At 45.7% G+C, this 16,582-nt stretch overlaps 1 protein-coding gene across 3 annotated transcripts in view; it reads left to right on the top strand.

The window, feature by feature from the left end:
* LOC121432712 (phosphatidylinositol 5-phosphate 4-kinase type-2 alpha) overlaps positions 1–16,582 on the top strand; it is a 154,937-nt gene that overhangs the window by 98,041 nt on the left and 40,314 nt on the right. For 2 of the 3 annotated variants that reach the window (XM_041630856.1, XM_041630858.1), the window contains one exon: positions 11,550–11,702. The exons of the other annotated variant lie outside the window; for it this stretch is intronic. In XM_041630856.1, coding sequence (XP_041486790.1) covers positions 11,550–11,702 — 153 coding nt within the window. The remainder of the gene's footprint in view (positions 1–11,549; positions 11,703–16,582) is intronic. 3 annotated transcript variants of the gene reach the window in all.

The following is a 16,582-nucleotide window of genomic DNA, read 5'->3' as shown; positions in this document are numbered from 1 at the left end:
TTGAATGAAGATGTTTTCAGTATACATTTCTCAAGCCGACTTCAAACTGTATGAAGAAGAAACTGTAGCCTTGATTGCTGCCTACCTTTCTGGGGTACCCTTGAGAGTTCTGGAAGAAAGAGAGAGGGGCAGGGGCATTTATGCAGTGCAAACCAACTGGGTAGAGAGGGACCCGTGGGAGACACAGATGGGGAATGGCCACACACATGGAGAGTGTGGCAACAGCTCTGAATGTCTCACCCTTATTCTGCATCTAGCAAGCAGGTCTGTGGTTCTTGTGCAGGAGAGGAGAAATGTTACAAAGTCTGTTTTTGGTTTTAGTGTGTGTGTGTGTGTATGATTTGAATGCATGTGCACAAACATGCAGAAGGCAGAAACTGATATCTGATATCGTTCTTAATTGATAACTACTTTATGCAGGGTCTCTCACTGAATCTGGAACTCATTGGCTGCCCCAGGAACCCCGTCTCCACCTTTTGAGTGCCGAGACTACAGTGGGCTACTGTACCCGTCTGGCTTTATGTGATTCTATAGATCCTAACTTGGATGACAAGTACTCTATCCACCAAGCCATCCCCCAGCCTCTGAAACCTGGGAGTGGGCTGGTAAATAATTTTTAAGAGATTTATTTTTGTTTATGTATATTTATGTATGCCATATGAGTGCAGGTATCGATGGAGGACAGAAGAGGGCATCAGGTATCTAAAAGCTGGAGCTCCGGCCCTTGTGATCCACCCTGCATAAGAGCAGCCAAGGGCACCTGGAACTCCAGACCATCTCTCCAGTCCTCCTCTTACCCCATACTACCTTTTAAAGGTAGTGTAATGGTTCATGAGAGGTAAGAAAATGGGAGGCTAGAAGAATCCCAGTGTTTAGAGAGGAAAAGAGAACCAAGTCGTTTGTCACTGACAGAGAACAGCTTCACACAAAGAAAGTCAAACAGAAAAGTCAGAGCCAATGGCCAGTGAGAGAAAAGGAACAGCACCAAAGAGGAGCTGCTGCCCAGCAACTCAGAGAACAGGTCATGTGGGTCTCGGGGAAATTTGGAGCTTAATGTAAGAGATGGGAAGTGAAATTGAGTTTCTGACCTGTGGCTTTGGAGAAGACCATGAAGTGTCCACAAGAGACTGTGAACCACTCAGCTGAGTGCCCTTGGTGGTACTCATAGGAGTGAGCAGGAGGGGTGCAGCTCCAGGAAGCTTGAGCACGGAAGTCCTTGTGGGTTCAGTCTCTTGACAGCCACATTGACAGTGTCCCCACCTGAAGGTGTGTGCGTGCAGTTTTAGCTCTTGCCTCTTCACTCCTGGGTGATTGGCTTTGCCCACCTTGCAGTTTCTTCTCGCAGGATAATCATCACATTCTGCATCACACGGGGCCCTGGATGGTGACTCTAACTGTGTATGGAGGCCCTTGGGCTAAAACACGCGGGACTTCCATCTCAGGTGCTCAGCACTCTGAGAGTAGCACGCACCCCACAGCCAATCTGCACCTGATTTGGGGATTTTTTGCTTCCTCTTTGAGAGCCCAGAATATGGTTCTCCCTATCACAGCCCACCCCACCCCCACTCCCACGATCTAGCCCAGGCTTCCTGTTGGCCTGCTGTTCCTCACTGTGTATAGCCCAGGCTAATTATTAGTCAGAATTAGTCGTACCCTGGGTATGGGGTAAACACAGTGTTTGCTTTTCACGATCCTCGGGCACTGGTGTCTGGTATTTCTGTCTCCAAAGTCAAGTGCCACCCTGGGAGTTTACAATGCTGCTCTCACGACGCTCTGTGAAGCTCCTGCACTTCCGTTCTGCAGTCCGTTAGACTCCATTGCTGTCCTCCCCTTTCCTGAGAGTTGTTTCATTATTGATGAGCATTAAATGTGCTTTGCTCCCCTCTAAAGTGAAAGCTAATCTGTGCTTAGGAGCCCAGTTCAGACTTTCTTTGAAACTCCCCACGAGCTTAACACAGGGCTTTGAACACAGTATGCATTTAATGACTCCTTGATGCTCACGGCTAGCATGTTGGTCTTTAACTGTGTGATGATGTCAGAAGACCACCTGTGCTTGTTCATGTATGTAATCCCAGAATATAGCCTTTCCGGGCCGTAATCACACTGTCCTCCTGGGCTGTGGAGTTTGAGGCCTGTAGTCATGACCCTGAGTCATCCACAGATTTGAGATTGGTTTCCAGGCTTCAGGTCCATGAAACAGGTCGCCCGCATTGGGGGAGAGCATTTCCTGGGAATTGGTAGATCTGCATGAGCCTTGGGTCTTTCGTGACTGATGCTGTGACCCTCCACAGTGTGTCTCTGTGTTACCTATGAAATGAGAGAGAATGTGGTGCATGAGGTGGGGACTCAGTGGCAGAAGCAGGTCTCAGGATCAGAGCTTGTCCCAGCTTCACTCTCCTTCCTGTCCATCATGCCCACCCACCACTCTCTCCTGCTGCCTTCATGTCCTGCATGATGCCCCAGGTGGCCGTGCAGGCCTCATAAACCCTTCCTACTCGAGTTGTTCCCGTAAGGTGTTTGTCACGGTGACCTAAACTGTAACTAATACATGTTCTTTAATATTGACAGACTCTCCTAGGGAGCTAATGACTTCCCACATCTGAGCTTGGCAGGATTGATTTTCCAAGTGTTCTTCCTTCTGACTAGCATTAAAAACGTTTCATATGTGATCTTAACATTTTTTATATTATTTATTTTGTGTGTATATTATGAGAAAGAGTGGGTTGAGGTGCCACAGTACCCAAATGGAAGTCAGAGGACAACTTACAGTTCTTCCTTCTACAGTGTGAACCTGGGCATCCCTCTCAGGTCATCTGTCAGGCTTGGTGACAAGCACCTTTACCCGCTGAGCCATCCTGCTTCATATGGGACTTTTCCTAGAATATACAGGCTACCAACGAGGAGGAAAACTACAAAAATATATGCAAATATGAGACTAGGTCAAGAGACTTTAAGTGTGATAATACTTGGTATTTTTTTAAAAGGTACTGGAGAAAGTAACAGTTACTTAAACGGGATGTTTTATGAGAACTATAAAGGATTGGTGATTGGAATGAGCTCATTAAATTGACCTTTATGCTTTCTCCTCCTTCTGGAGGCTCCACTAATCCTGAGCCTCCCACTGTGGAGGTCAACGTCTTCAGTGCCCACTGTTGGAAGAGGCAGCACTCTTAATCCTTTTCTGAAGGGAAAGGATAGTAGATTTCCAATTATAAATGCAGAAAAGCCATTGAAGGGGCACTTCTCTCATTATCTCGCTTTGTTTCCTGTTGAGGGCTGCTAGAGCCCCTGAGCTTCAAAGGCAGCTGTTGAGGTTGAGACAGGATATCAGATAGCACGAGACCAGAAGCATGTCTATAGAAGAGTGAACTTACATACCAAATTGTGTGCTTGGTTTTAAAAGGGACGACATCATTAAGTAGTCTCAGAGCACAATCAGCTTTGTCTTAGAACTTCAGCTTAAGTCCAAACATCCATTTTACCCTTAGCTCCAGCCAGCCCAGGAGCAGCCCGAGAAGCAACATCTGCTCCCTGTGATGTGTCCCCTGCAATTATGGCTAGGTACTAAAATGAGCCGAGATCCGCTATAGTGCCTCTTGCGCAGCCTGAGTCAGCATAGCATCTGTAGCTTGCAGAACTGTGTGGTCAGTGGCCTCACGCAGGGATGCCTGTGTTTCCACGCATTGGAGACAGTGTGTGGGTCGCTTGCGGCACCTTTGTACTGTGTGAAATGTCTGGAACAGCAAATCTACCACCACACGGAGTTCTCAGGTGAGAGCCAGAGGAAGGAATCAAAGCGGAAACGGACGGGTGCAGAATGAGAATGCTAAACCTGCTCTGAAAGGGTATGGCAGCAGCTGCACGGCTTTGTAAACACACTAAACCTTCTGAGTGTGTGCTTTTCGTTAGTGGTATGGTCTGTGAGTTGTTTCTAAATAAAACTACTGAAAAAGAATGTTTAGGGGCTATCAGGATGACTCAGTGGATAAAGGCATCTGGTGCCAAGCCTGATGATCTGAGTTCAATTCCCAAAACCCATGTGATAGAAGAAAGAAATTACAAGTGATCATGTGACTCTCACAGGATCTCACACACACACACAAATAAATTATGTGTTTACATAAAAAACAAAAGGATGTTTAGGGGCACAGGAGATATGGCTCAGTAGGTGTAGTGTTTGGCATGAAAACATGAGGACCTGAGTTCAGGTCCCAAGCACCCACATAAAAACAACGTGCTTCAGTAACCCAAGCGCAGCAGAGGAAGACAAAGGAGCTGCTGGGGCGGGCTGGTCAGCCAGCCTAGCCGGACTGATGAGCTAGCTCCAGGTTCAGGGAAAGACTGACTCTCAAAAAAAGACGCGTAGACCAAGACGTCCAACATCAACCTCTAGCCTACATACATGTACACACGTATATACACAAACACATGCATACACACAGACACATGCAGGCATATACATACACGCAAGCAAAATTGATTTCTTTTTGAAAATAAACTCAGAGTTTGAAATTAGTGTATATTTGGTATGAGACTTTTCTCAATATTGATTTTTGTCTGCCTTTTTCTTGGGACAAGGTATATCTACTTATGACAACTTTTAAAGGATTATAGAATTTATGGAAATTCTTCTATAATTTTCAAATGTATAGAAGAAAAGCTATAGCCAATGAATATAGCATGTTTTGTATTTTGTTTACATTTATCCATTTTTTATTTCATAAGTTAATGGTAAATCACTGGCCATTTCCCAGATTTCTGGCAATTAACAGTACCAATTAATCCTGATTAATAATTACAAGAGGAAGTAGGAATCTGGGAGTCCATTCAGTTGAGCTGTCACAGGAGTAGAGGCCATTGCTGTTGGGCTGTGTCACAGGAGTAGAGGCCATATCTGTTGGGCTGTGTCACGGGAGTAGAGGCCATTGCTGTTGGGTTGTGTCACAGGAGTAGGGGCCATTGCTGTTGGGCTGTGATTGTCATTGCACTGGCTTTTGTTGCAGACCTCTTTTGTCCTGCTCCACGTCCCCCTGCCTCCATCTTTAGCCATTAGTTTGAGAAGATTCTGAACTGTAAGCAGAGGTCAAGGACAGAAGGAGAACCTTGTGGGGAGAGTTGTGTCAGCTTTCCTGGAGAGGTGGTAATAAATTATTTTCCCACAGCAAACAAAGAAGCAGTTACCGAGTCCAGCCTGGTGAAGCACTGAAGGTTTTAGTGCCCCTTCAGGAGCATGCCTTACCCAGAAACAGCTGCGTCCCTGACAACTGCCAAGAGCTGTGTGAATGGAGTCCCATCCCTTCCTCCACCCCTTCGTCAACCCTCCACTCCGATAGATTCTAGCTGGCACTTCCCAAGTCCAGGCAGGGCAGGATTACTGACAGCTGCAAGAGGGTGCAGGCAGAAACAAGTGTCTGAGATCTCCGGTGAGGATCTACGATCCCTCTCCACCCCCTTCCCTGCAGGAGCTCCAGTAGCCCACCTTGTCACCGTCTTGTTTGGGAGTCACAGCTGCTCCGACTAAAGTGGTAATGGCAATGCTGTGCCCACAGTGTCTCCCAACAGCTGGGGATTTTCAGCTTGAAGTTGTTCCCTGAAGTGGTTTGAATTCTCTGATAGAAACTCGTTGTAGGGAGGACTGTAGCAGATAATTCCGTCACTTCTGAACTGATCTGTGCAGAACCCTAGACTTAGAATTTAAATAATGTCAACCTTATCTCAGAGCGAATACCTGTCCACACTTGTCCACAGAGAGGAATTTGAGCTTTCGGAGCAGCAGATCTCTCCACACCTGGTCTGGGTCTGTGGGTGCTTTTGTCTGACCTTTTCCTGAAAACACATAAGTGGATACAATTCCTGAAAAGTAAGTAACTTCGGGAAAGGAGATAATGAAGATTAGAAGATCCCCGAAGTGGCACTTTTCAGCCTTGATTGGATCTGATCTGAGACAGTCTTTCTTTTCTCATCCGTTAATTAAAATAAGGGTTTTTTTTAATGCCTCTGTTGGCCTTTCTTCTTCCAAACTTGCCCATTCCATCTTCTTCCTCCGTGTCTGTTTCTGAACTTAATATTGTGGAGTGCAAGTTACAAGTCCTGGGTGCCTTCCCAGTGCAAAAAAAAAAAAAAAAGATTCCTCTCTTGGTATTTTCTGCTAGGGAAGCCTATATTCTTTTAAGCAAAGGAAGACAGAGCAGGACAGATAGAAGCCAGTGATGGAAAGAGAATTAAAATTCTCCAACGGCCCTAGCCTATGTGAATTAATTAAGATAGGCATGATAAAGTAGGCCACATGACGAGAAACACATGAAGAAGTCGTAAGGTTGGCACTGCCACTATACCCACAGGACTCAGGAAATAAACCTATGCATCCTCCAGTCCCATCCTCTTGCTGCATAAACCAGCTCCCGGGTGCGACACCACAGGACTCTGCTCCTCCTCGAGTGTGTCCCCCAGTCACACAGTGCCTCAGCTCCTGTCTGCAGAGAAGACGGCTCCTGCTCCTGCCTCCTCCAGGTGCTGTTCAGCAAAGACCTACCTCTGAATGAACCAAGACTTTGTGCGCAGGTTTATAAAAACATACGTGAAGTAGTCAGGGCGGCTTCAACACTATGACTGCTGCTATTTTCCACACACTTGACTCGGCAAAATTGAAAACATGGGAACACGTTTGATTTTGTGCCAGCTGGTTCCCACTCTGAATTGGTATTAGAAGGAAGGTGTTTGTCACCATGGAAAAGTCAATATGAACTGTCCCATTCAAATGGCTGCACACGCTGGAGCCTGAGGCCTCGTATGTGCGGAGCATCTGGGTGTGTTCCTAAGAACGCAGATGAGCCTTTTTTGGCACCCTCTGGGTCTGTGTTCTTATCTCTAGGTTGAGGGTGTTGGAAGTCGCTAAAGCTGCTTCCAACTCTGATGTTTTTATGGTGAGAAAGAGCCCTCAGAGCACCTATAGGTCAGCGCTAGGTTCTGTTTCCCACAAGCCTTCCTGGCCTCCCTCCTTTCCAAGCCTCCTGTATCAGTGCTGGCGTTTTCATTTGCAACAGAACAAGGACCCTAAGCTGTTCCATATTCCATTTCATTAGATCACAGGCTTTGAATAGAGCCTTCCCTTAGTGCAGATACTGTCCTGAACACATCTGGATCTGTAAAGTGTGCTTTATATGGCCTTGTGAGTTATTGTCATCTTCTCTTAAATGGTGGCCTAAATGTCCTAATCACACCGAGACTATGATGGCCTTATAATCTCCTGACTAGAATCTCCTTGGGAAACATGCTCTGAGCTCTTCTATAATCTGTACCCCCAGTCTTTGCTTAAGCCCAGAGCCATATCTTAGTGTATTTCGGTTTGGGTTGGTTTTGATTTGGTGTGCATGCCTGTGTGTAGGCATGTCTACAGGTGTGTGGGTGTATGTGTGTCGGGATTCATGTACGGTAGAAGCTAGGACTTGATGTCTGCTGTCTTCCTCAGTCACTCCTAACACTTTCTAGCTGAAACCAGCTAGTTAGCTAGTCTAGCTAGCCAGCTTGCTGCAAAAACCCTGTGTCTCGCCTCTGAGAACCTGGATTACATGCACGTCAGTTCCCATATTCAGGCTTATGCGGAAAGTGTTTGAAACACTAAACTGTCTCCTCAGCCCAGGAAATGTGGAGGTTTATCTGTTTGTTTGTTGAGTTATCAAAGATCTGAGGTTGAGCATTAGCTAACTTAGCTCCCTGTCTGTCTTATTGCCCTTCACTTTATAGACCAGAAATTGAGACTCGGAGAGGCTAATGACATACACAAAGGCTGAGGAATGACAGGTGGGATGAAGGAGAGAACATTCTAGGTACCTGACCCTCATCTTCAGCATTACACTGCATTGCCCAGAAACTCAAACAAATTTACATTACTTTTTAACCTTTATTTGTATTCATATATGTGTTTATCTGAATGTTTGTGTGTGCGCTATACGTGTGCAATGCCTGTGGAGCCAGAAGAGGGCGTTGGAGCCCTTGTGGCTGCAGTTAGACATAGTTGTGAGCCATCATGAGGAAGAGCAACCTTAATTGTTGAGTCATCTCTTCATCCCATGTCTACCTCAAACAAAGGCTGTAAATAAAAAATTCCACAGTTATGTTCTGTAATGGCCAAAGTTTAGTTTTGACTATCAGTTAGTCCTTTTAGTTTCCCCAGGGGAGTTTTAGGACCTGAGACATGTCATGTGCCGTCATTGTGTGCCAGGTTTTACCTTCAAGATTATGAGCTGGCCTTCTGCAGAGCGTGCAGCTGCCCCAGGAGCAAGCACTTTAACTCTTGTAACTTTCTAGCTGTCTGTTAGATGAGGCTTTCACTAAATTTGATTAATACATTTTATGTTAGTGTGATAGGCACAATCTAAATTTTGACAAAGTGTCCCTAGCTTCACCGACTGTTTGGAAACCAAGAGTCTTAAGGAACCGTGTTTTGAAAGTTGAGAACAAACCGTGTTTTCATAGTCTGAAAGTTGGGAACACTGACGAAGTAAGTTGAGGCATAATCAAGATTAGAATTTATAAGATTTTATATACCATGATGAAGTCATGGTCAGTATCCTAATACAAAGTATGAAGTAAAGGATGTTCATAATGTCTTTGAAGCTGAAGGGACAGGGAGAGATTCTGGCGTGCAGCACAATCAGAGCCAAGTTCTTACACTATGTTGTTAATGCAGCTTTAACGTCAGTAAACACATGCAGCCTTGCCCATGCTCGGTCGTCAATGAGGTAAGTGGATATAGCTTCCTGCTTTACTGAGCTTAGGTTGGAAGGAGTAGAATGACCAGGGTGTTAGAGCATGTGTGTGTTACTGCAAACTATACATGCTCGTCACACACTGCAGATGAAACACATTGCAGCCATCACTCAGGAAACCCGCAGTTATCACAGGTGGGCCATAAGTCACCTTCATTGTCTACTTCCTGGAATGTCCTGACAGGAGCCTATGGACTCAGGAGCTGCGGTCCCACATGGTCTCTAAGTTGGTTGTGCACCGAGCTTGCGCAGCACTGACTAACCAGCTTTCGACTTGTTCTCCTCCACGATTTCTGAGAGGATCGGTTACTTTCCTAGAGCTATGAAACTCGAGTGGCTTGTTTTGTCAGTGTACTGGTTTGAAAGATGTCCAGGGCTAGTGAATGGCATCACTGGGTGAATATGAGGGGATATTTCCAGAAACGATGAGTACGTGGGGCAGTAACTGACGGGGAAAGACATCTTGAGAGTGAGCAGCACTATCGAATGATCTGGTAGCCCAGGAAGAGTAAAATGTGGACAGAGCCAGAGGCATGCTCACATGTCCCGCCCACACCCTCCTGATCTGATACCCACATGTTCCTGCCACTGTGTTCTGTAAAGCTCATGGGACCAGGTAGCCATGAGCCAATTCTACTGAAATCATGACTCAAAATAAATGTCTCCTTCATTCAACAAGTTGTATCTCTTTGGTGGTCCTCCACTGTTCCTGCCCTGCCCCCCAGAGTTATCCTTCTGTTTCTACTTCCTCTTCTTCCTGTCTAAGTCAGTTGTTCCTTGATTTTATGGCTGGAGGTAATTTACAGTCTTAACACTATCTACAGTCCTTATTTGCAGCAAATACCCTTTTGCATATGAATGTTTGGGAGGGGAAAAAATAAGACCATTAGCAACATATAATAATAACTTTTTTGATAGCATTTACCCACAAAAGGGGCATTCACTTTGATTTTCTTCCTTTTTATTCTAAGCAGGAAGTAGTATAAAGGGTTTTTTTTTTTGTTGTTTTAACAACAACAACAAAAATAATTAACTGAGAATTAAACGTTTGCCAATGTCCCTATTTCTTCCTGAAAGTCCTTTTATTATAGACTGTCTACCTGATGAATTTCGGTTATCTTAAGAATAATTTAACACTGCCAAATCTTGATGGTTAAAGTCCTGCTGGAATTACATGGATTTATGTTTTTCATCTCTAGTTTTCTGATAAGCTAAGAGAAACAGGGGTAGTTAATTGGCAGTCTTCCCTTTGCACTTGGCAGGTGTGCTTGCTTACACCAGAGCCGAGCTGCCCTCTCAGGATGTACCTGGGAAATCAAGATAAGCTGATGGGCCGTTTCCCTCCTCGGCTTCTGTCCTGTGGTCTGGTTCTCCCAGGGATGGCCCAGGCCTGCTGGAACTGTGAAAACTACAAAGTGGCCTGAATATGTGAGGGAGAGTCTCCCTTTAGCTGGGAATCTGTGGCTCCCTAATGCTGCCTGCCTCTCCAGAGTCCCCGTGTTCCCTGGAATTGTTTAGCCCTCTGGTTCCTATGGAAGCCTTGTTCAGAGAGCAAACTGAAGGGGGACGGGAGCTTTGCCTTTGAATCCCTGTCCACACAGCCCGCAAGCAAGGCCTGGAAGGGGATGATGTCATTGCTCAAGGGTGCAATTAGCAGTGCTGAAGCCCAGACTTCCTTAGATGCGGGAGTTCACTAATGCCGCCAGTTCCATGACCAGTGTAAAAAGAGTGGGCCAAGCCAGGGAACTTCCTTGGCCACTCACAGACACTGATGGAGGACTCATGTGAGATAGGAGTCGGAGGGCCTTAGCTGTCGTGTGGACATCCTGAACCACATTCTGGGGTACATTGCTTTGCAAAGAGTCTCTGCAGAGAGCCCTTTCCTACCCACCCCCAGTAATGCTCAAAAGTTACTGTAGAGGGGTGGAGGGTGAGCCAAACCAGAGTCTAATAAGGTCTTGTTGAACACACACTTGTCCAAGCTCCTGTTTCCTCTACAGGTCCCATTAGCCACTTAACTACTTTGCTAGTCTACTAGTTGAGAACCTCCGTTCTAGACCAGCCATACAAGCTGAGTTTCTGGTTCTTCATTTACTGACTCTATGACTTTTACTCTGTTACTAAACCTCTCTCAATGCATCTTGCCATCTATGAAGTGATATGGTAGCAGAGCACCATTGCAGAGGCTCTTACCAGAGGTGCAGCGTCCTGGTGGCCTGCACTATAAGGGGATACTTCGTGTCTATGCAGTTTGCTTTGTGACGAAAACCTGGTCCTATTCAGAAGAAAAATTAGCCTGAAAGTTTTGTGTAGACCATGCTGGCCTGTGTAGGTCTCGTCTACATACAGAGTTCTAGGCTAGCCTCAAAGCAGGCATAAGGTTGTACATGCCTTTAATCCTAGCTGAGGCAGGTGGGTCTCTGTGGATTCAAGGCCAGTCTGGTCTACCTAGAGAGTTCCAGGACAGCTAGGGCTACAGAAAACCTTTCTCAAAACCAAAACCAGATAGCCTAGAACTTGCTGCCTTCCTCCTGACTGCTCTGTATCACCATGCCCAGCACTTTTTCCTTTAAAAACATTGAAATCATTGTTCTTACCCAGCTGTTTCCATTTCATGTAAGAGACTTGCAATTGAGTTATGAGAATTGTAAAATAATGTCAGCCACTTACCAGTTTACTGCAGATGCAAATGTTCTTGCTATGACGACAGATGATCCAGATCCAAAAAAAACACACCTTAACCAGTTCTCTTCCCTCCTCTTCTCTCATCCCACCGGGAAGAACTCCTTGACCAGAAGTGCACCCCTTCCCAATGACTCCCAGGCACGAAGCGGGGCTCGGTTTCACACATCCTATGACAAGAGATACGTCATCAAGACCATTACCAGCGAGGACGTGGCCGAGATGCACAATATTCTCAAGAAGTACCATCAGGTAATGTCCCCTTGTTTTATTGAATCTTAGGAACAGGTTTACATTCGTGCTGAAGTGTCGTCAAGGCCCAACTACTAAACTCAGCCAGTGTAAATGGGACCACACATGACATGAGAGTCTTCTAGCCTGGTGTTCCAGAATGACTGGCCTGATTCCTGACCCTTAACATGAGAATGCTTATGCTCACATTTACATAATCATAATCTAAATTATTTAAAATAAATTTAATCCAGTGGTGCCTTCAGTGATCACTATGGTAAAAATCACTTCCCTAAAGATCTGACAGCTTTTGGAAAGAGCCCCTCTGTGCCAGAAGTCAGGTGCTTCCCTCTGAGTCTGTGTCTGTTCACACTACCGAGTGCCCTCTGTCCCACCAGTTAGCTGTTTCCCCCACGTCTGTCTGTTTACACCACTGAGTCCTTCCTACGCTGCTCTCACTCTGGCTCTTCCTGTCCAGGACCCACCGTTAGCCCAGTTGGACTATGTAGAAAATTCTCCAATTTTAGAGTTGTGCTGGTCACTTCCTGTGCCAGTTCATCCCCAACAATCCTCATTTTGTAGTCACGCTGGGGGTAGAAAGAGCTGCCTTGGGGCTATGTTCTCTCCCTGCTGAAATAAACCCTAGTTCTGCACCCCAGAGCACAGATCCACAGGTCCAGCCTGATCCATAAGAGACGGACTATGAACTAGGAAGAGCTAGACAGTCCTCGGTTTAAATCCCAGCTCAGGGACCTCCTTATCATGTGACTTCTGGATTTCGGGACTTATCTTCTCCCGTATACAATGAAAATATTAATACCTCCCAAGTCCTGAAAATTAAATAGGAAAACATATATCAAGTACAGAGCAGAGTGGCTGATACACTCCATGCTCAGCAGGTGAGAAAGTAGTGGCAGTGATGGCTGTCATGTGACCGTGTTAATGCCTGTCATGTCACAATAACCAATAATAGTAAGTCATCCTGAGAAATTGTAGTCCCACTGCACAAATGTCCCTGCCATTGCAGTAATTGTCCTCAAAAGTGGTATTTAAAACACAAGTATGTGCTGGGTGGTGGTGAGACACACCTTTAATTCCAACATTCAACACTCAGGAGGCAGAGGCAGGTGGATCTTTGAGTTCAAGGCCCACCTGGTCTATAGAGCAAGTGGCAGGACAGCCAGGGCTACACAGAGAAACCCTGCCTCAAAAAAAAAACAAACTAATCCACATGTATGCATGGACACACACACACACACACACACACACACACACACAATTGCCTTCGAGTCTGTCTCAGTCTGCTTGGCTTTATTAACACAAACTGGATGAATGACTTAGATGCGAAGATTTTTATCTTGTAGTTCTAGAGGCTGGGACTTTGAGATCAGGGAACCAACGTGATGGAGGTCAGGAGAGGACTCTGCTTCTGATGGTGTTGTCCCTGTCGCCTCACTTGGGGGAGGGGGAAACTCTGCTGCCTCCTAGTTAAGTACATGGATCACATGCCGAGGAGCCCATCCACAGACCCATTTACCAGACAATGGTGATTAGGGTTTTCAATGTTTTGTGTGTGTGTGTGTGTGTGTGTGTGTGTGTGTGTGTACGCACCAGTGTGGATACATGTGTGAGCGAGTGAGTATGCATGTAAAGTATGCCAAGTGAGCGCAGGTGCCTGTGGAGGCAGAAAGGACATCAGGACCACCCCCTCTAGAGCTGGAGTTACAGGTTATCGGGCTTCCTGACCGTAGATGCTAGGCACCAACTCTAGTCTTCTGGAAGAGCAGTAAGCACCCTTAACAGCTAAGCCATTGTTCTAGCTTGTGATTAGGATATAAAACTATGAATGTTGAGGGAACACAAATATTTAGCTTTTACCTTGCTTTAATGTAAACACCTTTAAATTCCCCTCAGCAGTAAAGACTGGCTATCACAGAGACTGTTCCCAGAGCTTGTGAGCCTTGGCTGCATTAGACTAGGATTTACAGAGAGTTTAGGCACATTTGTCAAGCATCAGCCTCTGGGACTGTGTGTTTTTAAGGCAGCTCTCATGTGTTTGTGAGCTTTGAAATGACTTGTTTAAAGTGTTACCTTTGGTCGTGCTCCGTGCCCTAATGTGGTGGACCATGTCTTAGCAACTGTCAGTCTTCCAGGCTCTGCAGATGTGACCGATCGCATTTCACTGCGGTGAAGTCGGAAGACCTTTGCCTTGCATTTTGTTTCTGGAAACCTGCGACTGCCTCAGTCTGCCTTTAAGTTCATTTAACATGTAATACATCTTTGATAACAGCAATTGCTTTTGAAATTTGTTCTGCCGTGCTTACACTATTGCCTCTTATTAAAGAACTTTTGAAGTGCCGGCTAATCCCGGTGAGGGTAAAGACATTGACTTTGAACACCCTGAATTTCAGCTCATCGCCATTTCATGTGCTTCCCCTTTTTGGGATTGGATGTCACAGCCATGCATCCTTCTTACGCTTCACTTATCTTGGAACCACTCAAAGCAAAGTGGTGTCTTGTGACGGTAAGAATATATTCTGATAAATGGCAAAGATGCCTTCTTGACAAGCCTGGGCTCGGAGTGAATCCTTCAACATTACAGAAATCACAGATCGAGCTGGGTTCTAGTTCCATGTCTGAAGCTGTGAGAAAACCCCTAATCAGCAGCAACTTACGGGAGGAAAGTGTTTGTCTTCTAGTTTCAGGTTACAGTCTGTTCCCAAGGAACAGTTAAGACAGGGTCTCAAATCAGCTAGTCACATAATATCCACAGTCAAGACCAGAGGGAAATAAATGCATGCTTGCTGTTTCTCCCTCTGCCGGCCCCTTTCCTTCTTGTGCAGCTCAGAGCCTCCTCCCTAGAGAATGGTTCTGCGCACAGTGAGCTAGGTCAATTAACCATCAAGACAATCCCCCGTAGAGATGCCCACAGACCAATCTCATTCCTTATTGAGATTCTCTCTTCCCGGATGACTTTAGGTTATGTTGAGTTGATAATAAAACTAACCAACACGAGGTGTTTTTCCTGATGTCACCCCAGTGTTCTGTAGGCACGCTGGGCATCAAGACGTTGCCGACACACTCCGAATCACTCATAGTACTAAGATTTCTTTTTGTCCCACGACTACAAGACTGTTGTTTTTTTGGTATGTCCTTTATTCAGGAAAGTCGCACTTAGTCAACATCTGTGTTTTCTTCCCATCTTAGAAACTGTATGCTTTAGATAAAACTTAAAGCATCTCGTCACTGGGAACCACCACTGTGGATACAGTGTACTTAAAGGACACTAAATCGCAGTCAGATGGCACAGACCTTTGCTGGTTATGAACTGGTTGCTTATGCAATCTGTGACCTCACATCACTCATCAGTGCTCCATTTCATTAACTCATTCAGTTGGGCACTTACCCATGACCGTGTTCCAGAAAAGATTCAAAGTTGCCTTCAGAGAAATAAAGACAAATTTTTAAAAAAATCAGAAGGGTGGATAAAAAGGAAAGAGTCTAATTGCAACTTGAAATCAGCCTAAAACTTATTGATCGGTCTTCAGAGCATTTTAGGAGAACACTTGCTACCTTGAGGGCCACCGCTTTGAGCTGAGCTGCCTGGTAGCCAGAGGGCATTGTACTGGCTGGTCTTGTGTGTCAACTTGGCCCAAGCCAAAGTCATCAAGGAGGAAGGAGCCTCGGTTGAGGAAATGCCTCCATGAGATCCAGCTGTAAGGCATTTTCTCAATTAGTGATCAGTGGGGAGGACCTGGCTCGTTCTGGGGTGGCCATCCCTGGGTTGGTGGTTCTGGAGTCTATAAGAAAGCAGACTGAGCAAGCCATGTGCAGCAGGGCAGTAAACAGCTCCCCTCCATGACCTCTGTGTCAGCTCTTGCCTACAGGTTTCTGCCCTGCTTGAATTCTTGTCCTGATTTCCTTCGATGATGAACAGTAATCTGGAAGCCAAGGCCAAATAAACCCTTTCCTTTCCAAATTGCCTTTGGGTCATGGTGTTTTCTTCACAGCAACAGAAACCCTAACTAAGACAAGGCATTCTCTCACTTGATTAGGGAAACAAAAAATCCCTCCTTTTATATAACTCTAGCTTGTGTCAACTTAGCATAAAACTAGCCGGGACAATTGTTAACTTGACACACAAACACAACACTGTTAAGACATAGCCTTTCCTTTCTTGTTCTTCCCCAAGATTACACATTAATATCAACATTACAGCATAACATTTTTACAAACTTTAAAAGTCCCACCATTTTCACAAATTCAGTCTTTAAAATTCAGTCTCTCAACTGTGGACTCCTGTAAAATAAAAAATAAACTGGATACTTTCTTACTTCAAGACGGAAGAACTGGCGCATAGTAACAATCAAATCAGAATGAAACCAAACCCCAAAGTGTGAATAATTCAGTACCCAATGTCTGGGGCTCACTCACAGTCTCTGGGCTCCTCTAGGGCTTGGATCCTTCTCAGTTTTGGCATCCGCAGCACCCACAACTTGTCTTTTCCCAGCAGGCTCCACTCCACTGCTGCTGCTGTTCTTGGTGGTCATCCCATGGCACTGGCATCTCCAAAATGCTGGTGTATTTTGCTGCAGCTGGGCTGCATTTTCACCAGTGGTCTCTCATAGGTTCTCTTCATGGTGCAAAGTCAACTTCTTTGCAAGACCCTGGCCTTCAACTGCCTGAGGCTGCACATCACTCATGGCCTCTTCTGGCCCCTCACAGTGCCAAGCCTCAGCTGCCCTCCATGACCCCTTCATGCCTCTAAAACCAGTACCACCTGGGTGACTTTTACACTGCCAAGTTTGGCTGCCAGGACAAGATACAACCTAGGCCACAGCTTGTGTGTGCTGACCCCGAGGAAACACTTTCCAGAAGATTCCACCTCACTGATGCTGCTC

This window comes from Microtus oregoni, unplaced genomic scaffold (genome assembly GCF_018167655.1).
Source record: "Microtus oregoni isolate MIOR12 unplaced genomic scaffold, Mior012 000035F_ref0000213, whole genome shotgun sequence".
NCBI lineage: Eukaryota > Metazoa > Chordata > Mammalia > Rodentia > Cricetidae > Microtus > Microtus oregoni.
The sequence above is the reverse complement of the archived record's forward strand: the minus strand, read 5'-3'. Positions and strand labels throughout refer to the sequence as shown.